Below are 24,112 nucleotides of genomic sequence, written 5' to 3'. Positions count from 1 at the left end.
TAACATTATTTGTTCATTTCATTTATAGATGAAAGACTACTGGATAATAAGACTGTTTTCTATAGAAATATTATATTACAGAGTAATTAGGAGCTAAATCTAGACGGTAAAAGCATTAGGATGTGTCATTTCATTAAGAAAAGAAAGTACAAAAGTACATACTACTGGGGGCAACCCAAACCATAGTTGTGGACTTTTTTTGGGATAGCAGCTTTCGCTTTATTCCTTGAACCTAGACCACGACTGAACTACACAACTGATAAAGTTCAAACTCTGAAGAAATCAGATCTTTGCTTGGGGTACAATTGCACAAAATGAGATACAGAGTGCTAACCAAATCACGACACAATGGACTGGAAATTTTAGATTAATAAACCTCTTCCAGTGGAGTACTAAATAACTTTTACAGTTTTATCTATGGTTATTTGTTTCTCTGAAGATTTATGGTCCTCGCAACAGATAAGCATCTTATCTTTCACTTTCCAGATTAAAGAGAGATGATTTTAAACAGGCTTCTGACTGGCATAATCTAGAATTGCAGATGATCTCAATTTTTTAAAAAATGCAAAAAGTGAACTTGCAAGTCAAATGAAAATGACTTCGCGCATGTCAGATGCAGAGGGGAAAAAATCTGCATACAGCTAAACGAGTCTGATCTTCTCTTACCAATCCTGATCCCCTCGTCCTGCCCTGTATCAGCCAGGTGCAATCTGTACATGCTTAACCAGGAATTAAAACTCTTCATGCTGCTGCTGCCTTAATTGATTGATGCTAAAAGTTTAGAAAATATAACCTAACCAGCTATTACAAAGCACCTTTAACCAAGCCTTCTCCTTTGAAAGCAGGATCCTCAATTGAAACTGGCAGACCACATTTTTAGGTTTCAAGCAGCTCTGTCATTCTACAAGGAATGTGTCTGCCACTTCACACGATAGCTTGAGCTGAAAGACATGTACTTTGAATCAGAGAATCAATAGAACACTTAATGGACAATTAGGAGAACAGCTGTAGGACTGTCAGAGACCCATCTGTACACAGCTCAAACAGCAAGCCTGGACAGGGCCCGGGAAACAAAGTACACTGCTCCAGGGCACTGGCCCCAGTACAAAACCTCCCTTTCAGCTCTTATTTAATGTTAATATAGTGTTCTTTTTCATTACAAATTTTAACACGTGTAGAAAATTATGGAAATTGCTTAAGCCATTTGTCAACTTATATCATGTGAATTGATCAATAAATTTCACTACTTTGTTGTTAATGTAGATAAATTTTGGCATTTAATTAAGCTCCAGTGAAAATGTGGCCACTTTTAATTTCAGCAGATGCTGTCATTTCATTTGTAATACATAACTACAGGGGTAAATACAACCCAATCATGAATTATCACTAAATATTTATAGACAACATAGCAATTCAGAAAATAGACACAAAAGATTTTCACAATGAAACAATTACGGTGTGCAAAATCTGAAATAGGTCGTGATGAACTCTAATAAGAGTCGTGAACAGAATCTTAATATTGTAGCTTCACAAAAGAATTACATATGTATATTTTTCCTCTCATGATCCTGTCTCCGTAGATTGTCCCTAGTCAGCAGAAATAATTTCAAATTATTTCCACAGAATTGTTCCAAAGGTTAAAAGACAGTTCCCTAAGTTTGTAGAAGTATATTGACATTTATAAATTAAAATAAAATGCATCCTCTCATATTTGTATTTACTAAGTTTATTTGGACACAATGGAGAGGCTTCTTTTAATGAATAGAAGGAAAATCTTATGAAGCTCATGTCGAACACATGATTTGGATTTGGGCTATAAGATTGGTCAAAAGAGGACACTGGGATGGGAATGGAGACAAGATGCCAGACAATGGAAAAAGAAGAATGAACTTTTGAGGCTTCCTCCATATGGCCTGAGGGGCCCCAAGATGAAATCCTGGTTCTGACAGCCAGAAGCCGTATAGCCTTAATCCTCTGTGGCGTAGTCTGACATGATAAACTGCTATATCTCATTTGAGGGGGAATAGGCTGCCTCTTGGTGATTCTGCTGGTGCCTTCAGGGAAAAGGGGATTCAAAATCATATTGCTGTCTTTACAGTGTAATCCACTCCATAACACCCATACCCATCATTGTCTAAATGCTTCAGTAAGTGGGCCTGGCTGGTTCTGTAATGACTACATTTGCAGCAGAAAAGTAGACATGGGTGCCTGTGTGTAGATCCTGCATAATTATATAAAAATTAAAGTTATGGGGAAGCAAAACTGATCCCTCATTGCTATTTTTATAATATCTCCATGTCAAATTGGCCATCGTGGCTGAGGCAGTTTGGCACTTTCTGTTGTTCTGGCAGAGGGCTACCTGGTCAGAGAAGATGATTCACTAAATTCAGACTCTATTAGATAAATTAGAATTAAGCAGCCAAAGGGAAAATGGATAGGGTCTTCTTGCTGGACCAAATTATTCATCTAAATTTCCAGCCAAAATTCTCTCTCTGGCTCACTCTCATATGTTCATACTTCTTTTTATTCCAGAATTTAAATTTCCTAGGACTTGAGGCTGTTTTTACACCCTTAAAAAGTAGAAGGGGCTGGAAAATCTGCCTCAGCTCCAACACAGATAATTAGAAATCTTCTTGTCATCTCTGAAATTGAGGATTTCTTGAAGGCATAATATTACTGTTTTCCTAAGTCATGTATGTCTGTGAATTTCTTTGTTTTGGGGGGAACTGAGGAAAGAAATGGGTTATTGCTTGGACTAAGGAAATACTGGCATTTGTTAAATATTTGATGTGGATATTGAAGTGTTAAGAAAGTTCAGATATAACATTGGTTGAGAAATGAAAACTGATATCCTAAAAAGTTGGGATGGTGGTAAAGATGGCCAAAAAAATTATTTACCATTTCTCCCATCGACAAATGGAATCTATTTCCCCTACCCTTGACTCTGAGCTGGGTTTGTTTTGCTCAGTAGAATGTGGCAGAAGTGCCACTGTGCCAGATCCTACCCCGTCTTAACAAGTCCTGGAAGTCATTGCATTTGTGTTTTTCAGAGCCAGCTGCCATGCTGTAGAAAAATTTGGGTTAGACTATCAAATGATGAGAGGTCACTTGGAGAGTAGTCTTGAAAGATGAGAGAACATCCTGGAAGTTTAAACTCCAGGTGAACTCTCAGTTGAAAGCAGCTGGATGAGTGACTGCAGCTTCACCAAGTGGAGCAGAAGAACTTCACGGCTGAGCACAATCAACCACAAAATCACTAGGAATAACACGTCCTTATTAGGTTAAGACAATAATTTATTACACAGCAATAGATAACTGAAATAGAGATTTCATAATAAAAATTTCCATTCCTTTTCTTTTCAGATCCTACCCTCCTTTTCAAGTTACAACTGGCAATCACCTAGTTTCCTATGCTTCTTGGAGAAGTGACCCAATAACAGTAAAACAAAAAGCCAAGATACAAGTTGGAGGCAGGGGTCGAAATATTGTTGAAAAGATGCTCAGACTGATTCCCCCTACTATTAATTTACAATTTTCTTTTTAACTTCACTCAATATCCCAAATCTACGTCAATGCTCTAATTGGACAGCAAAGGAAAGTCAGTTTCTGTAATAAGAATTCCATCCCTTTTCAGGACTGTAGTCTGGAAAATCAACGGAACCCAGTTTACTTAAACATGATTCGATTTTTAAAAAGATGTCAGATGTTCTGCTATTTATATTAAAGTTGCCAAACATAAACTCTTTGAGATAAATTTTCTCTCAGCTAAAATAAGCTAGATTCTAATAACACCTCTGTCATAGGTAGCTGTGTAACTTGCGCAAGTAATTTTATCTTTTTGGGCCTCATCTATAAAAAGCCAATGGACTAGATAATCTTTAAAGTTCCTTAAAACTTTGCCACTTTTCAAAGACAGGTCACTTTTTGGGATGATCCCAACTCTCTCTTAATCCCTTATTGTGACCACCTTAGTGCCAACTGAAAAATCCTTTTCTATTGCCCAAGGCAGGAATGAATATATCCTTAATCTAATATTCTGTCCCTGAATAACTGAGATGGTTGTGTAATTAACTTTCTCTCAGAAAACTTATTCCTAACTTTTTTTTTTTTTACTCCATCATTCTATAAGAACAAAGAAGTATGACAATTTGTCTTTACCATGCAGGTCTCTAAATAGATACCCATTCTTCATAAAGTTCATAAGAAGTCAGTACGTTTTGCTTGTGGAAAAGACTTGAGAAGAACTGAAAGGGAGCATTAACCTGGAAGGTAAAAGCTTCAAAACTTATTGGTTCTTAAGTATGTCTGACATTGAAAAAGGTGACATTAAAAACACATTGTATTTCAGGGAGGTCTTCAGTGAAACCCTGAACATATTCTCCTGTACATTTTCACCTGTGATATCTCAGAAAGGAGCAATATGGTTGTTCCTTTAATTAATTAATTCCACAAATGAATCCAGAATTTAGTAGTTTCAACCACTTATGGAATCAGACAGATCTAGGATTGAATCCTGAATGTATCATTTATAATCTAGATACCTTGGGCAATTTTCTTAATCTAAGTCTCAAGATTTGTTTCTAGTATGAAAATGAGATAATGCATTTAAAGTGCCTAGAATAGTAAGTGCTCCATCTTCCTCCCATAGCCGTGTTACATTGATTATCAAGTAAAAATCATTTGGTTTGAGCTTCATACCTACTAACTTCATACCTACCTAACTACTAACAAGGAATGAACCATCCAAAAGACAAAAAGTCAGGTATAACTGCTACATAGGTAACTGATCCCTGGTAAATTATAAGTTATGGGCATGAATTAAAGATAACCGTGGCTTGCATGGAATAGGAGAATCCTTGACCATAAAATGGGCACCTTTAGAAGTTGTGTTAACTTGTTAAAGACACTACTTTGGTGACCTGCTTCATGAAAATTTTCTAACAGACAAAAAAGGAAACAGATTTTAGGAGATCCCTGTGGAGTAGTTGTAATTCAGTCTAGCATAAGAATAAAACAGAAAGAGGTTCTAGACAATTTGCCCCAGGTCAGTCCAGTGAGCAAATCAAAATTATAATTCACATTGTTTAATTCCCCTATTCATTAGTCAATTGTTGACCGTGCTTATTTGCCTCCATATCAAGAAAGAGTTTGATTAGTGGCAAGAAAACAGAGAACAAGGTATATAACTTGTGCTCTCAGTCTTCCTTCAGGGAATCCAGGCTGAATTTGCAATACACCAGAAGACAAAATCTTGTAAGATCAATGATCAAAGCCTGCCCAAGTGTCCTGAGCAGCTAACCTATTGCTGCCCCAGATGAAAACTCAATTCTGGTTCATGTTCATCTGAACATACTTTTAGTGTGGAAAACATTGGTTGAGGATGAGACTGTTCCATCCCCAAACTGTACCAAACCTATGCCTAATCAATCACCTCCTATGAAACAAGTCATGTAATTGGATCTCTACACACACAAAACCAAACCAAAGATTCAACTCCAAAACAAAACTACTGTAGACCAATCTTGCTATAATTAGAGAGTTAAGAGAGCCATTAGTTTGGTGCAAAAGTAATTGTGGTTTCTGCCATTGACAGTAGTAGTAAAGCTAAAGCCAATGAAGACACAAGTATATGTATGATAAGGCTTAAAAGCAGAAAAGAGAGTTGGGGAAATCTGCTAGAGAGGGAGCCAAACAATACATAACCTGGTATTGATTACATTTAGTAGGTACCTGGTAATACATGGTATATGACATGAATTCATATCAAAACCACACTACTTTTCTCTCTCTCCACTCCCATTCTTGTGGGAAGATAGCAGGCAATAGAAGTGAGAGGAGACCATTTATAAAATGTGTTACCCTCAACATAACTTGGGCTGAAACAGGTATCTCGATCCTTGTGCCAAGTCGGATATACCAAGTTAGATAAGAGCTCTCAGTAATTCTAAATCTTTATCTTCATATCAGTTAGAGGCAGGGTCTCACTCTGTCACCCAGGCTGGAATACAGTGGTATGATCGTAGCTCATTACATTCTCGAACTCTTGGGCTCAAGCAATCCTCCTGCCTCAGCTTTCCAAGTATCTGGGATTATAGGCATATGCCACCACACCTGGCTTTACTTGCACTTTTGATGATATTTTAAGATTCTAAGAGATGGTCTACCTAACGTAAGCAATGATAATAATTTTGGTGTTTCTTTGATTTATGTGCTAATATTAAGAAAGCATTTTTATTTTGTGGAAGTCAGGTTAACCACAACCAAGGTCTGTTTGTGGCTTAGGGAGAAGCTGACTTAAATAAGAGATGTGCCTTTGGTTTAATTTCCAGAGCATACCAGATAACTTTAATGGATCAGAGAGAGTTGGGTGCGGGTTCTTGAGAAGCTGATGTGTACATGTGCATAAAGTATATATTAGAAGTATATTAATACAATTCTATCTCAACAGATTTAATTCTTAAATGCTACATATACTTGTTTAATCTCCCATTTTAAAAGTAGAAAAGGTTAGATTATAACATCAGGTTAGCTCTCTTTGAAGCAGGTAATAATTAAGTTGATTCACTGTTGCAATTACTGTCAAATCCCCCTTAATTACCAGAGATTTTATAGCAGCTTCATTATACGTCTGCTGTAATGCATTGTGGCCCTAAGGAGAAGTGTTGCAGGAAATTCTGCATAGCATGGATAATTCTAACCTGCAGTTACAGCTTCCAGCGAAAGATCCTGCACTAAATTTATCTTTTTTTGACATTTCTCCCTGTTACTCAAGCAGTTAAACCAAAGTAACATTACTAAAATACCTACCTAACTTTGAAAGTTAGAATTGATTTCTCCACAGATATTAAAAACAAAAAGAATGAAGAAAGGATAAATTAGCCTTCAATTATTGCTGAAAAAGCATTAAATTATGTTTAATAATGAATTTAGATTAGGACATTCTAATACATGTGAGATCTACATATCTAAATCGCAAATATATTTTATATTTCAACTTCTTGTGGATATTTCTTAGATGACAAGCAAGACAAAAATGATTACCAAATCCCCAAAAGACAATCTTGAAGAGGATAATCAACTCCTTTTTATTTATCAATGATTTTCTAACTTATTTCTGGGAAAAATAATCATTTTTAAAAAGGTCATTTTTAAGTTTCCCTATCACTGCTTGTTTTCATTGGAAAAATCTTTACAAATCAGAGCCTGTAAATTAAGTGAAGTTCAAAACAGATAACTGAATGTCTCTCACAGATCCCTTTTTAACCAAGGAATTTACTCCACAGAATATATTAGATTCAGAAAGGGCCGCAATGTCAATGACACTATTGGCAGCTGTGTTAACAGTTAAGGGCCTGGCTTTGTACAGCAATACAGTTATTAAATTTCTCCGGAGACCATGACTCATTAATCAAATATTCATACATCTCTGTAAATACACACTGAACAGAGAATACCCTCAGAGTCGAGCATCCCAATACAAGTGCTCTTTCATGTAACACTGACAAAATCCTGAGAACATGTGGTCATGTTTTGCATTTCTAATGCACTATGTACTCTTTAATACTCCATTTCCTAAAATCAGAACACAAATGATCTTACTGATGGCAAGTGTTAGATGGTTACAATTAAAATTATTCCACTATTGCTTCATACCATCTTTTTTTAAAATGAGGACAGTGAACCAATTCTTCTGTTCTTTGTTTACCATCAAACAAGTAATTTTTCCCAGACGGATGAAGAAACCCAGGGCCGTGCTCCTATTAATACAAGAATTTGTATTAGCATGAAAACAACAAATCACTACTTAAACTAGAGAGGCCAAATAACTTAACATATTAGCAGACATGAACTTGCTATATTTTGCAAAGTCCTCAGTCTGTTTTATACCACTGGGAGTTTTCCCCCTATTGTACAGTAACAAAAGGTCTTTCTCAACTGCAGTCTCTAGAAAATTGGGGTCTGAAGGCCAGGCAAAAAAGAGAAGGCTCAAAATGTCACCTCATAAGGCTACTACTAAGAGCAAGTTCTCCACCTCAGGGTGGGCAGGAGTACTTGCCAAGGGAAGACAGAAAAGGAGCATCTTACGTAAATTTACATCTGTGTAACAGTTTCTGAAACAATGGGGACTTGATTCTCAATGCCACTAAAATATAAGCAAATTTTCATCAAATGCCACCTCATCTCCTCACCCCCACAAGCCTACCACCCAGACTGCCTGTGTCTTTAACCCATTTTCCAAAATTATTTCCAAAACCAGGTCAAAGACTTCCCTTCCACAGTCTCCCTGCTTTCATCCCCATCTGGCTCAGTCCTCACATGCCATTTTCTCTAGCTTCTTCCTCTTGGTCTTTTGGAACATCTAATTCAATATGATATAGGAAAAACGAGAGCAGGCTTTGGAATCCAGAGAGGTTTAAATCTCAGATCTGCAGATTGCCAACTGTGCTAACGTGGGAAATTAACATATCAGACCCTCAATTTCTCCATCTGTAAAATGGCAAGGATAAAAGTATCTACTTCCCAGAATTTTTGCAAAGATTAAATAATATGTATTTTATATTTAGTAAGCACCCAATAAATGTCAGTTGTTGCCACTGGCAATCATTAATCCTCTATCTCTTAACATTAACTCAAACTTTCATTTTCCTGGCAGTACTAATTCTCTCCTAAACTTAGCCAGCAAGGAGACTCCTCCTTCCATTTAAATCCCTCTGATTCAGGTAGCTTTGCATTCCCACTTCCAGATGACTCTATTGTCACTTCACGCTCTCTTCTGCAGATGCTTACACCATCTATTTCACTCAATATGCTCCAACTCCAAATTTCAGCCTGAAATTCTGTTTTTCCTATCATTCTCACAACCTTCTACTTTTATATTTCCCAAACTTCATCACTTTACATCATTTGGAAGTCTGGGAAAGCCTAGCGTCTCCTTCTCAGAAAAATGTTTTTAAATGTAAATTAAAATGCACATGAATAAAGGGAATAGTTACTAAAATTTTTGAAAATGTGTATAGTAATATATTTGCTTCTCTATTAACACATTTAAAAATCCTAGCAGCAAAACTTACCAAAATTTCAAAGCAGTGTAAATACTTCAAGGTATCTATATTAGCTGTAATATAAAAATATCTGTAATTTCTATTAGTAGTAATGTTCTAGCTACTGCTAACACTGCTATATTTTGTTGTCTGTATTCTTATTGAAAGGAAATACTACATTTCAGGTAGATGTTAGTAAAAATAAAGATGTAAACATTTTTCCAACCCAAGATCATGAACCCCTAAATTCTATTCATGGGTTCATCAGGTTAAGAACCCCTGCATTAAATGACCTACTCTTTCTCTGCCCCATCTAAATTCACTAAGTTTACACATAAATTCACTAAGTATATGCATAGAATCTATAGAATTATATCTAGGTAAAACAGAATCTAAGAATAGGGCTTGAGAAATCACATTCCAATTTTAAATCTTCATATTTTAAAGTGTTAAAACTAAACCCCTGCTCTTCTGATTTCTACACCCTTTGTTTTTTCCTTCATAGCATTCTTCTTCCTGTGTCTCTCCTAGGCATCCACCTAAGTATACATTTCAGCCTGACCATCACAGCCCTCAGTCATCTCAGAATGTTTAGCATCACCCCCTTACTAAATACCAGCAGTGCTCCCTAGCCAGCACAAAACCAACACCAGCCACATGCACCTCAACTGTGCTCCATGGGGATGACCCCTGCCCCAAACCCACTTTTGTTTAGAAAACAGAACCATGGACCCTGTCTCTCGGTCTTTGTGTTGTTTCTTATAAGTTCAGATACTCACCTTATCACTGCCTGTATATAAATCAAATCAGACTTTTAGAATTCATCCAAAATGCCACCTCCTCCAGGAAGACTTGCCTAATCCCCATCATCATATGTGAGCTGTCTTCTTTTGAAACCAAATAACCTTTTGCTTTGCATAACTTCTATTATAAACGTTCCCTTTCTCGATCATGTATGAGTTTTTTGTGTATTTTCCCCATCCTTAAGTAAATTTCTAAGCTCCCTGACAGAAGTGTCACTTTTTAAAAAGTCTCAATGTATTCTGTAGTGCTTCACTACAGACATTCAATATTAGCATAGAATTAAGATGTTTTTGTCTTATTTTTCCTAATTTTTGCATTCCAATGCCAGTTCAGAAAAAAAAAAAAAAGGAATTTTAAAGTCTTTTCAAATCTTGAGACTGCCATGAATAAAATCTTCACAACACTTTTAAAGGCTAACACTTATTGAGTACTTACTGTGTGCCAGGCACTTTTCTAATAAGTGTTTCGCATGTTTCCTCCCTTAATCCTTACAACAGCCTTCTGCTGCTACTATACTAGGACAGTGACTGTTGTCCCCATTTTATAGATGTTAAGTACTTGCTCAAGGCTGTATTGCTGGTAAGTGCTAAAGTCACAATTTGAGCTGAGCCAGTCTGACTTTACAGTTTAACCATGTCATTATGTCTTCTCCATTGTATAACACTGGAGTTTGACCAAAAAATTAAGCATCTGTTTTTCCCAAAATACAAAGATTTGTAATTTTTTCCAAACTAGTAGTATTGGGTGAATATGTAAAGCCTTACTTTTGAAGCACTTGTTCTGGATGATGCAATGGTATAAGGTAATCTACTATAACTGATTTGTTCTTACACAACATGATCACAGTTCTAAGAACTATATTTTGCATGTTTTACTTTATAAACATGTATCTTCAGCATTTGGAGCCAATTTTATCCTATGTAAAATTTCAATAACAAAAATAAAGATGTATATTTTAAAAATAAAGACTGAGCTAGGTGCAGTGGCTCATGTCTGTAATCCCAGCACTTTGGGAGGCTGAGACAGGTGGATCACTTGAGGTCAGGAGTTCGAGACCAGCCTGGCCAACATGGTGAAACCCCGTCTCTACTAAAAATACAAAAATTAGCTGGGCGTGGTAGCGCACACCTGTAATCTCAGCTACTTGTGAGGCTGAGGCGAGAAAATAGCTTGAGCCCAGGTTACAGTGAGCTGAGATCATGGTACTGCACTCCAGCCTGGGTGATAGAGCGAAACTCTGTCTCAAAAAAAAAAAAAAAAAAAAAGAGTAAATAAATGAAGACTGAAAGAAATGACAAAAAATTTTCCAGAAATTGCCATGCTGATCCTAAAATTCATATGAAAATACAGGGGATCCAGAACAGCGAAAGTAATGTTGGAAAAGGAGAACAGAGCTGAAGGACTTACACCTCCCAATTTCAGAATTTATTACAAAGCCATGGTAATCAAGACAGTGTCATACTGGCATGAGGCTAAATGGAATAGATTTGAGAGTCTAAAAATAAACCCTTCTATTTACAATCAAATGATTTTCAACAAGAGTGCCAACACTATTCAATAGGGAAAAGAGTAGTCTTTTTAACAAATGGTGCTTGGACAACTGGACATTACATGCAAAAGAACATATATAAACACCTACCTCACACCATATACAAACATCAACTCAAAAAGGATTTAAAAAAAAAAACAAAAAACCTAGGCCAAGCACAGTGGCTTACACCTGTAATCCCAGCACTCTGGGAGGCCGAGGCGGGTGGATCACAAGGTCAGGAGTTCAAGACCAGCCTGGCCAACATGGTGAATCCCCATCTCTACCAAAAATACAAAAACTAGCTGGGTGTGGTGGCGCATGCCTGTAATCCCAGCTACTCAGGAGGTTGAGGCAGGAGAATCGCTTGATCCTGGGAGGCAGAGGTTGCAGTGAGCACAGATCGCACCACTGCACTCCAGCCTGCACTCCAGTGACAGAGGGAGACTCTCTCTAAAAAACAAACAAACAAAAACCCCTAAATGTAACAGCTAAAACTATAAAACTCTTAAGAGAAAGTATAGGTACAGACCTTTAGGACCTTGAATTAATCAATGGTTTCTCAAATATAACACCAAAAGCACAAGGAATAAAAAAAAATCAATTAGACTTTATCAAAATTAAAACTTTCAGTAGTTCATAGGATACCATCAACAAAGTAACAAGATGGCTGGGCGTGGTGGCCCACACCTGTAATCCCAGCACTTTGGGAGGCCGAGGCAGACAGATCACTTGAGGCCAGGAGTTCAAGACCAGCCTGACCAACATGGCAAAACCCCATCTCCACTAAAAAAATACAAAAATTAGCTGGCATGGTGGTGCAAGCCTGTAATCTCAGCTACTTGGGAGGCTGAGGCACGAGAATCACTTGAACCCAGGAGGTGGGGGTCACAGTGAGCCAAGATCATGCCACCGCACTCTAGCCTTGGTGACAGAATGAGACTCTGCCAAAAAATAAATTAAAAAAAAAAAAACCTAAAAAGACAACCTACAGAACAAGAGAAAATGCTTGTAAATCATATACCCGATAAAGTACTTGTATCCCGAATATGCAAAGAACTCTTACAACTCAATAATATAAACAAAAATAACCTAATTTTAAAATGAGCAAAGATTTTAAATATACATTTCTCCAAAGAAGACATGAAAGTGGTCAACAAGTATATAGAAGGATACTCAACATTATCAGTCACTAGGAAAATGAAAATCAAAACCAAAATAAGGTACCATTCACACATACTCTGCTGGCTAAAATTTAAAAGCTAGACAATAACAAGGGTTAGTGAGAAAGTAGAAAAGCCAGAACCCTCATATATTGCTGCTAGGATTGTAAAATGGTGAACCACTTTGGAAAACAGTTTAGGAGTTCCTCAAATAGTTAAACATAGTTATCAACATGACCAGCAACTCTTCTACTAGGCAAATATCCAGTAGAAATGAAAATACACACCCACACAAAATCATGTACACGAATGTTCTGAACAACATTATTCATAGTAGCTAAAAAGTAGAAAAAAACGAAATGTCTATCAAATGATGAATAAAGAAAATGTGGTATAGCTATCTAATAGAACATTACTGTCATAAAAAAAGTAACGAGGTGCTAACAAATACATGTAACAACATGCAAGAACCTTGAAAAAAATTATGGCAAGTTAAAGAAGTATAGCGGACATATAGCGTATGGTTCCATTTAGATGAAATGTCCAGATTAGGCAAATCCATACAGGCAGAAAGTAGATTAGTGGTTCCTAGGGCTGGGGATGGAAAAAAAGAGGGGTGAAGAATAGGAAGTGAGTGGGTACAGGGCTTCCTTTTGGGGTAATTAAAATAGGAATTTGGTAATAGTAATCATTACACAACTCTATGAATATATTAAAAACCACTAAATTGTGGTTTTTAAAGTTATTTTACTTTAAAAGGTTGAAGTGTCTAATGTGTAAATTACATCTCAATAAAGCTATTATTTAACAAAGAACACCACAAGATACTACTTTACCCACAAGTAGAATGGCCAAAACAAAAAGAATACAGAACTATGCAAACATTAGACATATATCATCTGACACCCCTGAGCCACCTTAAACATTATATAATTTGGACTTTTAAACATCATCTGACAAAGATGCACTTTGAGCTCTGAGCTGATGCTGCCTGCCAGCTAATATCACAATCTTTGTATAGCAGATTAGATAATTGTTGGATTTTATATTTCATTACCTCTTACTTTGCAGGAAAACAGAAAAATCACAGTGCTAAAACTAGTGCTAAGAAATGTAGATCTCATAAATTTAATTAATATAAAGACAGAAATAATCATTAGCCTCAATGAAATGCTCAGTCAACTGTATATTCTACTATAAGTTAACTTTAAGTCAGTCAATTGAATGTTCTACTACAAAAGAACAAAAATAAAGATCATCTGTGTGATACCAGAAGTGTCTCATCAAGACCATGTAAAAGCCTATATGATTAAAAATAATTTCGTTTTAAATATTTTGATATTTTTAACTCTCTGCATAAGAACCCTCCTTAAAACACTGTTTTAAAATTTCTATTGTTCAGTTCCTTCATATTCAACTGTCTCAAGTGTTTATGGGAACATATTACACACAAAATCAAGAGTGTCTCTCTAGGTATAGACATGTGCTAGTGGCCATAAAACTGGCCAAGCCCAGATCGGGTCTAGAAGCCAATCACAAGTCACGGGAAAGACCAACATGCAGGTCAGAGGCACAAAACAGTCAGTATATAGATCCAAATACGAAAGACTGAATAAGTGGTGGCCCTCTTCATCAACAGAATAAAGAAATAGGAATCAAAATTCAACCTATTGAACATGCTTAAAGAGTAATGAGACTATGAACCTGAAGTAGAAGGGAGTATAGAAAAATGAAAGTAATATGTTGAAGTATCATGTAAGTATGTGTTGATCCTTTCCATATGATATCTATTTAAAGTATTTTAGAAATAATTTAAATAACCAGACAGTTGACATGGACTCTCCTGACCTGTTCCATTATGTGATCATCTAAGTCCCAGAACTCATATTAATCATCCCATCAATCCCAGATCTAATTCCCCATCTTACATTCATTAGCTATATTTTAATACAAGTGAACTAAACTGAACAGTGCAGCATAAATAGCAAGTAGCATGTAAATATTAGGAACTGAAATGCTACATTTCCCAATTCCAGGGAGTACCATTCATATAACATATACTAAAAATAGTGTTCCGTGGAGTTCTGCAACATGGTAGCCCCATATCCACTGGCCCTTATCAGTATTTACATTCTTCTACTGCCTACATTTAACTTTAAATCATCCCAACCCACAATACTTTTTAATTCATGTATTTTTATATCAGTTTGCTATGGTGTATTTGCCTAGATACACTCAAAACTTGCTGTTAGCCATTCTCTCATCCTTGTTATAACTTCTGTTGGATTTCAGCTTTCTTTTGTTTACCTTTCCTGCTTGTAAAATAACTTCTTATAAAACCCTTGACTTCTCTATTTTTATTAATGTATATTATCTTAGTATAAATATGTATTTATAATACATATAAATACTGTATATTTATAAATAATTTTTAAATAATGTAAATGAAAGACAATTCTGAGTAGAACACTTTCTTATCATTCACTTTTGGATGACAATTTTGGAAGACTGAGTTTCTACATTTCTAGAAGAACTGGTTGCAGAGAGGGTAGCACAGTAAAAGAGTAATCTTCCCTTCTAATAACATGTATTCTCCACATTTAGCATATTTTTCTTGTCACTGTGAGAGAATAAGTGAAATTTTATAACTGTAGTTGTGAATGTTTTGGGCCATTGCTTGCCACCAATAACGTCAAGAAGGACTGTAAAAAAGGAAGGAAAATGCTAACTCAAAAATGTGTCTGCAATACCAACTCTAAATATAATATTTTTCAAAGTTTATAGGCAAGGAAAAAGTCTTTAAATAACCATGAAAGTCACACAAAAATGCTTAAGATTTTAAAACTGACTTAAGATTCAAACTATAAAATGATATAAAATTTATATTTTAGAATCAATAGGATGTTTCCAATTTTCCTGGCCTGATGTTTCACCTTTTCAGTTCTGTATCTGAGTACTCAGTATAAAGGCTCAAATAAATAGCACTATGGAATGGTGGTTGACTGACAACACTGAGGGTATAGTAAATATCACACGATAAATATTTACTCGCCTAGAGTTTTTTTGGGGAAGACATTTACTCTCCTTTTATATAGAAAATAATCCCTTATCCTTTCCAAGAATTGCGTCTATCATATATTCTGAATATCTTGCTTCTATATCACCATGATTTTAAATTCTCGGTTTCCTACCCGTATCTGTTTAAGTAACAATTCATATAGTGATTTCATATTTTCAAGTGGTTCTGTCATTATCTGTCCTTCCTCCTGTTCTTGATTTTAGAAAATCCTTTATAGTTTTTCATGATTATGTAGGAACATATAGTCAAAAAGACAATGTCAAATGCAAGCTATTAAAGGTGATCTGTGTTAAACTATGAACATGAAATTTCTTCCTAGTAAAAATTAAAGAAAAAAAGAGGGGCCTGTTGTGGGGTGGGGGGAGGGGGAAGGGATAGCATTAGGAGACATACCTAATGTAAATGATGAGTTAACGGGCACAGTACACCAACATGGCACATGTATACATATGTAACAAATCTGCACATTGTGCTCATGTACCCTAGAACTTAGAAGTATAATAAGAAATAAAATAAGAAAAAGAATAAAGTGCTTTCTACTAGTATTAAATAATAGAAGGGAACTAGAGATCTCTAGAAAATAGAGATTCTTACCTAAAATTAGATAGATTATATAGCTAAGTCATTTTTGCTGTTAATTCTTCTAAAAACAAGATGAATTAGCATACATATTTAGATATGTTTGCCCTCGGACAATGTTAAATCCTAATGATAATAGAACACAAAAGCAACCTAAATTTTTAATCCTCTACAGTTGTCTTCTCACTAATACAGATTTAATGAGGTTGGTTTAATGTAAAAACAGAAATATGAATACCTCAAGGAAATTTTCTGGTTATACTTACACTATAAAGGATCTTTTCCTTCACTCATTCAGCAAATTGTGACTCTTAAGATTGCCTGCTGGTGGCTAACACCTTGACAAAAAGGTATTCAAAGTGTCAAATCTTATGAAGAAAAGAGAAAAGAAATCTTCACCATCAAAAAGTCACATCAAGAATTTTAAAAATTCATTTCTGAAATGTTAATGGTAAAATCCAGTATCTTAATATTGATGTGCAAACGGAGGATTCTCCTATCATAATTCTAACAGAACACTCATCTTAGAATCTTGTCCTTTTTGACTTTCCTTTATTCCAGGCTGAAAGAGATCATCCATAAGCTTTATTGACTGAGTTTACTAGCTGTCAGAACTTGAAATGAAATCTGTGTTCACAACAAAGTCTGAAACCAGGATGTACAGTACGTTTATTCTAACTCTAACGATATACTTTTGTTGCTGCCTTCCAAATAAAAAATTAGCATAACTTTTGGCTGGTCTTTGACTGAAAGTGAATTACCAGGCAAAATAAATTGACCCTCTCTCAATTATCACGCATGCATTCATTCACTTACACATATAAGTCAATATCTTTATGTGTGCATACTATGTAAAACAATTTGATTCCAAACATTTATTCCCAGTCATGAGGATGACTGTATTGTAAGATTTGTCTGTAAAATATACTGTTTTCCACACAATTCAATGTAAAGGAAATTTTTGCCTCCTCTCACATTAACTTTGCCCAGGTGTAATCTTGTCTCATTCCAATAATCTACCTAAAAATGATCCCTAAATATGTTGAGGAAATAACAATGCTATTCTGTGGCTCTTAAGCTTTCATATTAGTTCTTGTAAGAACATTGACAACCGGTTCAGACCCACTTGAAGGCATGGGTGCTCTCATTGGATGTGTTTACTGTAGAATCCTGTGAATACTGCAGCTATGTAGGAACAGTAAATTGCAATCGCTTAGATCAGAGGACTGCACTGTATAAAATCTGGTATACCACTGGCTTCTGGTTCCTATATTGCTTTCACATTCTAGGAAAATTAGTATTGGACTTAATTTGTCCTGTCTGTATCTAGACTAAAGAAAATTTTTAGATTTCAGACTATTTCAATTCAGTAAGTCATCCTCACTGAGAAATGTCAAACCTGATTTTTCTCATCAGGTATACTGAAACAATCCACCCACCCTCTCTTTCAGCTTTACATGCAACTCTAAACAAATAGGTTTTCTGATGGAAGAGATCAATGACTTTAGATGATACACAATTTTATGTCTTTATAAGTAACGTTTCTACACTGAAACATGAAAGTTCCACTTAAAAAAATTAATATTGTTTTCAAAGCAATATATGCATTTATTATAAATGAACAGAATTCATTTGAGACACCGATTTTTCAAATGAAAGGATTAAAATAATCCCAACATTAAAACCAAAACAAAAGCATTTTATCTTCTCACATCTTTATTATGTATTTTATAATCCTAGCTCAATAATCACTCTTGTACTTTTAGATCACAAATTTGCCTTTAAGTAACAAATAATACACTTAAGGCAGATTTGCCTTATAGGTGGCCTCAGCTTCTAAACACCACTACACTGCTTTATATAAAAAACAAAAATCACATAGAAGAGAACCTAGTGACATCTTTCTTGGTACTTTAGATTTGAAAACTGCATAATAAATTGAGTTCCTATAAAATTTTGCCCTTGGGATAGGAAACAAACACTACTACTATTTTATAGTTGCCTTTATCTGATTTGATTGGATGCAGTTATAATGGTATTAATAACATAACCTTTAAATTTGTGAGGGAAAACCAATACTTTATATTCACTCCTCATAAAAGGTTCAACAGCAAGCATAATGAGGAGCCATTATAAAAATCATATTGCAAAATATTACTTTAACTCATAATTCTGCTTATATAAGTGTATGCATATCACAGTTAACAAATACTATTTAATTATCAAGACATATGCAAAAGCATTCTTTGATTGCATTAATAGCAGTAGGCTAGACAGCATTAAAGTTTCCTTCTCTGATCTTCTGGTCATTAGTACAAACCGAGAATTTTGAAACTATTTGGTGATCCCAGTCTTTGGGGGAGGGTTAATATCACAAAACCTCCATGAGAACAATGGGCTCAGGTGGAAGACTTTGAAGACTAAAAGGCTTACAGTTAAGGTAGAATTATCACTAGTAGATCTTAGGGAAATAGGAATGCAACCAGAATCACTCAATTTATTTATTAGAAAGCAAGATTCATTAAATCATTCCTCTTTTAGAAAAATATCTTTAAACTTTTATATTTTCAAATGTTCTTTTTCTTAAAGAACATAAAAAATTAAGATATTTGTGAAAATAAACGTTTCGAAAACACTTGTTTCTCTTCATTTTCCCCTTTCAACGGAATTCTTCTCATCAAGCACAAATGTGCTAATCTTTAAAGCAAGACAAACTCTTCCATGCTAAATCTTTTTAATCGTTTCTTTTCATCCTCTGAAAAAAGGTCTTCTTCATTGGTTGTAGTAGATGTAAAATCATAGTCTCTGGAATGACCATTTACAAAAGTAAATAAGGGATATTTCTCCTTAGAAGAAAATTTCAGCATCTGTAACAGAAAGTATAGAAGAATCCCTTATTGGATGCAATAGTGCACACTAAGACCACATGACAAATCTACCGTTTTAGCCCTGAACCTCCCCTGTTAGCTTCTTTCATTTACATTCACCCAGTGCTATTCCTTTACCTGTTCTGGCTAAAAGACAAAAAATGATTAGCATTGTATTGTTTATTTATAGGTAAATACATGCTTCTTCATTGGGATTAAATCATCAAAGAATATGCTCACTCACACCTCCCACTTCCCCAAAGTAAGTTTTCTGGTCACATTAGTTTGAAAAAATACTAGAGAGTTAGGTTGTAATTTATCTTCTTTAGGTAGTAATAGACAATGAAACAAAATGGTATCACTGACTATGGTAAAATATTGTAAAAGAGTGTTTGGTAATCTAGGCAGTAAACTGAATTAGAAGGTCCATTCTAATCTCTGTTTTGTAACTTACCTTGATGTGACCTTGGACACATCACTCTACCTGAATAACATCTATAAAACAGGGCAATCACTGCTTGGCTTTTTGGCTAAGATCAAGTGTATAAAAACAGAGCAAAAGAAATCCAATTTTTCTACCTCAGAGAACTGTTAAGAAGATCAAAAGCAATAATATGAAGTTATTTTTAAAAAATAACTTTGGTCTTTTCAAAGATTTTCTTTTAAAAAATATTTTAAGTAAACTATTTCTACAATAATCTAGTCAACATGAAAAATGGTCTTCTCACAAATAGTAATAATCCACATTTTACATATTATCTTCTAAAGTTACACTACATACAAAAAAAGGCAATACCTAGAATTTTGTGAGGATACTCACAATCTTTATAGCCCATCAATTTGGAATTCACAAGTATAATATAAACAATTTTAAATATTTCTGTTAAGTTCTATTCAAAAATTTTAATGATTTTCCTTAAAAAATGAATTAAACACTTTGAATAAAGGATGTTTTGACAAAAAGAAATTTTCAATAGGTAATTAGGGCCACAGGGATTCCAAAAAGTTACTATGCAATTTACAGAGAATGCTAAAAAGAATACAATATTTATATACATCATAATTGTTGTCAGTTAAATGCAATTTGTTTTTAAAAGATAATTTCAGAGGTAAAACTACATTATCTCAAATGTCAACATTCACCTGAAGGATCATCAATTTCTTATGTATTACATTTATAGATTCTCTTGAAACATGGCCAGATAGGTAGGCCTAGCATATGATATAAAATTAAAAATATTTCAGTGAGACAGCTATATAAAATATATTTTTAACTGAATGGAAATGAACCATTTAAAAACAATCAATATTAACAAAACTAGACATGATGAAAATCAGATCCTATAGTTCATATTGTGCTTATTTATACATTGCTGAAATTTATTTTATTTATATCCTACAAAAGAGGTAAGAGAGAAGAGCAAAAATGTGTAAAATGAAAAATAAGAGGCAGAGACTATTGGCATCTGATTAATCATCTTTCACCTCCAGCCAATAGCTGGAATATAGTCCAAAAACTGTTGTCATTTTTATATTCATTTAATGTCACTTGTAAAAGTCCAGCATCTAACGGGCAAGTATCCACATATCATTTTGAGATCAACACAGCAGAGTTAACATTATCATCTCTTCGTCCTTTCTTTCAAGATTAAGAAAGGAGTTATTCGGGTTTATTAATATAGGAATAAGTTGCTCATCAAAGTTAAGATTCAAATCTGTGTCCCAGGTGAAAAAAAATGTCAGAAAGGAACCCGCTACCCTTTAATTTAAAAATGCATCTACTTTTTGCAAATCTTTTTGCAAATGGTCTCCTTATGCACAATATTTATTGATTCAGGCTTGGAGAATTATTTTCCAAACTTTCCTGAGTTTATTTAAATATTTTAAAGAGTATCAAATTAACAATATATTAAAGGTTTACCCAAATGAGTTGAAAATTTATGTCCACATAAAATCCTGCACATGAATGTTTATAATAGCAGCTTTAATCACAATTTGATTCTGAAAAGTTTAAAATGTGAAAAGGTTAGTGTTCTATTTTATATTACAAGAATGGCTACACTGTCAAAACCTTAAAAGTTCTTCCATAATGGATGATATAAAATCCAAATGAAAAAATACAATTTAGGCTATCTATGTGACATGGAGATACTATACAAAATAAAAGTTAATCTAAATTATTTGAAAACTTGGAAAATGTTTATTATATAATCCTAAAAAAACAAGATATAAGCCAGGCACGGTGGCTCACACCTGTAATCCCAGCACTTTGGGAGGCCGAGGCGGGTGGATCACGAGGTCGGGAGATTGAAACCATCCTGGCTAACACGGTGAAACCTCGTCTCTACTAAAAATATAAAAAATTATTTTTTGTGGTGGTGGGCACTTGTAGTACCAGCTACTCGGGAGGCTGAAGCAGGAGAATGGCGTAACCTGGGAGGCAGAGCTTGCAGTGAGCCGAGATCGTGCCACTGCACTCCAGCCTGGGTGACAGAGTGAGACTCTGTCTCAAAAAAAAAAAAAAAAACAAGATATAAAGCTATAAAATTTAGTTTCAATTATGTTAAAATAATTTCAAATATGTATTTTGAAAAGACTGAAAGGAAAGATAACAAAATATTATCTCTGAATGAAATAATTAGTGATTTTTTCTCGTGTGTTTGTGTGTGTGTGTGTGTGTGTGTGTGTGTGTGTACACACACACTTCTATTTTCCAAGCTTCTTTCTTTTGAAACATACTGTCACTCTGTCACCCATGCTGGAGTGCAGTGGCATGATCACGGCTCACTGCAGCCTCGACCTCCTGGACTCAAATGGTCCTTCTACTTCAGGCTCCCGAGTAGCTGGGACTACAGGTATGTGCCACCATACCTGGCTAGTTTTGTATTTTCTATGCAGATGGGGTCTCACTATCTTGCCCAGGTTGGTCTCAAACTCCTGAACTCAAGTGATCCACCCGCCTCTGCCTCCCAAAGTGTTGGGATTACAGGTATGAGTCACCACGGCCAGCCTATTTTTCAAACTTTCTAACATGTAATTCTTTTATTACATAGTAGGAGAAAACTATTATTTAAAAAAAAATTTTAAGGTAACTGAATTAACCATCTCATAGTTGTTTTTTAAAAGGGAATTCAGTGGTTTGCTCAACAACTTTAGAACAGGCAATTCTAAACTCTGTTATATTGTAATAACACAGCTAAAGCTACACTGAATCTACTTTATTAGCTAAAAGGCAAAGCATAGATTTCAGGAGATCAAATATTTTTATCACACATACTGAGTTGACAGGTTTCAGAATTTACAAAGGAAAAAGCTGGAGGACAGAAGTTAAGCAATGTATACCATAATAAAGCTAGTAGTTGGTAGGACAAAAATAGAACCAGGAGATGATCGCTTCTCAAGCCAAAACTTTTTCCACTAGTCCCTGCCACCATATATGTAAAATTATACCCAGTACAGGGCAGTGTATAGCTATGTAGCATATATTCACCACACTAGAGCTATACCCTATGTAGTGGTTAAGCTCTAAAGTCAGCCCATATTGCAAAATCAAGCATTGTCAAAAATCACCTTTAACAAGTCTTTAAATTGTTTAAAGGGTGATATGCATAATCTTGTGTACACAACCCTGTTCAGTAATATGTACAAATGTAAAATATATAGTAATGTAAATAATACAGTCATGTGCCACATAATAACATTTCAGTCAACAAGGACCACGTACGACAGTGGTCCTATTAGACAATGGAGCTGAAAAATTCCTATCACCTAGTGTTGTCACAGCTGTCATAATGTCATTCCACAATGCATTATTCACAAGCCTGTAGTGATGCTGGTGTAAACAACCTGATTGTATGGCAGATAAAATTATGTACAGTACATCATATTTGATAATAAATGACTTAGAGGTTTAAGTATTTACTATACAATATTTTTTATTATTTTAGAGTGTACTCATTTTACTTTTTAAAAAAGAAATTACCTATAAAACAGCCTCAGGCAGGTGCTTTAGGAGGCACTGCAGAAGAAGGCACTGTTATCATAGGAGATGACAGCTCCATGTGTGTTACTGTCCCTGAAGACCTTCTAGTGGGACAAGACGTGGAGGTAGAAGATAGTGGTATTGATGATCCTGACCCTGGGGAGGCCTAAACTAATGTGTATGTTTGTGTTTTCATTTTTAACAAAAAAGTTTAAAAGGAAAAAAATTTAAGAATTTAAAAATAGAAAACATCTTAGAATAAGAATAGAAAACATCTTTGTAGCGCTGTACAATGTGTGTTTTAAGCTAAGTGCTTATAAAACAGTCAAAAAGCTAAAAATAATTTAAAAGTTTACAAAGTTAAAAAGTTACAGTAAGATGGTGAAACCCCATCTCTACTAAAAATACAAAAATTAGCCAGGCGTGGTGGCGGGCACCTGTAATCCCAGCTACTCGGGAGGCTGAGGCAAAGAACTGCTTGAACCTGGGAGGTGGAGGTTGCAGTCAGCCAAGATTGCTCCACTGTACTCCCACCTGCAACAAGGCGAGACTCCATCTCAAAAAAAAAAAAAAAAAAAAAAGTTACAGAAAGATATGGTTAATTTATTATTGAAGAAATATAATGTTTTCTCATAAATTTAGTGTAGCCTAAGTGTACAGTGTTTATAAAGTCTACCATAGTGTACAGTAGTGTCCTAGGCCTTCACATTCACTCACTATAGACTCATTGATTCGCCCAGAGCAACCTCCAGTCCTGCAGGTGCCATTCATGGTAAATTCCCTACACAGGTACACCATTTTCAAATTTTTTATACCATCTTTTTATAATATCTTTTCTATGTTTAGATACATTTAGATACATGAATACTTACCATTGTGTTATAATTGCTTCTAGTATTCAGTACAGTAACATGCTGTACAGATTTGTAGTCTAGGAGCAACAGCTATACAGGTTGACTATTCCTTACCTGAAATGCTTAGGACCAGAAGTGTTTCCATTTTGGATTTTTTTCAGATTTTGAAATATTTGTATTATATCCACTTACTGGTTCAGCATTCCAAAGCTGAA

At 35.0% G+C, this 24,112-nt stretch overlaps 1 protein-coding gene across 4 annotated transcripts in view; it reads right to left on the bottom strand.

Moving 5' to 3' along the window:
- The window catches only part of ATG4C (autophagy related 4C cysteine peptidase), a 118,363-nt gene that overhangs the window by 18,603 nt on the left and 75,648 nt on the right, over positions 1 to 24,112 (bottom strand). For 2 of the 4 annotated variants that reach the window (XM_050755054.1, XM_050754953.1), the window contains exon 11: positions 17,897 to 19,061. The exons of 1 other annotated variant lie outside the window; for it this stretch is intronic. In XM_050755054.1, the coding sequence (XP_050611011.1) occupies positions 18,894 to 19,061 (168 nt within the window). In that variant the 3' untranslated portion in view covers positions 17,897 to 18,893. Of the gene's footprint in view, positions 1 to 17,896; positions 19,062 to 19,502; positions 24,108 to 24,112 lie in introns of those variants that run through there. One more of the 4 variants, XM_050755144.1, reaches the window with a different exon arrangement.

Source organism: Macaca thibetana, chromosome 1 (genome assembly GCF_024542745.1).
Source record: "Macaca thibetana thibetana isolate TM-01 chromosome 1, ASM2454274v1, whole genome shotgun sequence".
Classification (NCBI taxonomy): Eukaryota; Metazoa; Chordata; class Mammalia; order Primates; family Cercopithecidae; genus Macaca; species Macaca thibetana.
The sequence above is the reverse complement of the archived record's forward strand: the minus strand, read 5'-3'. Positions and strand labels throughout refer to the sequence as shown.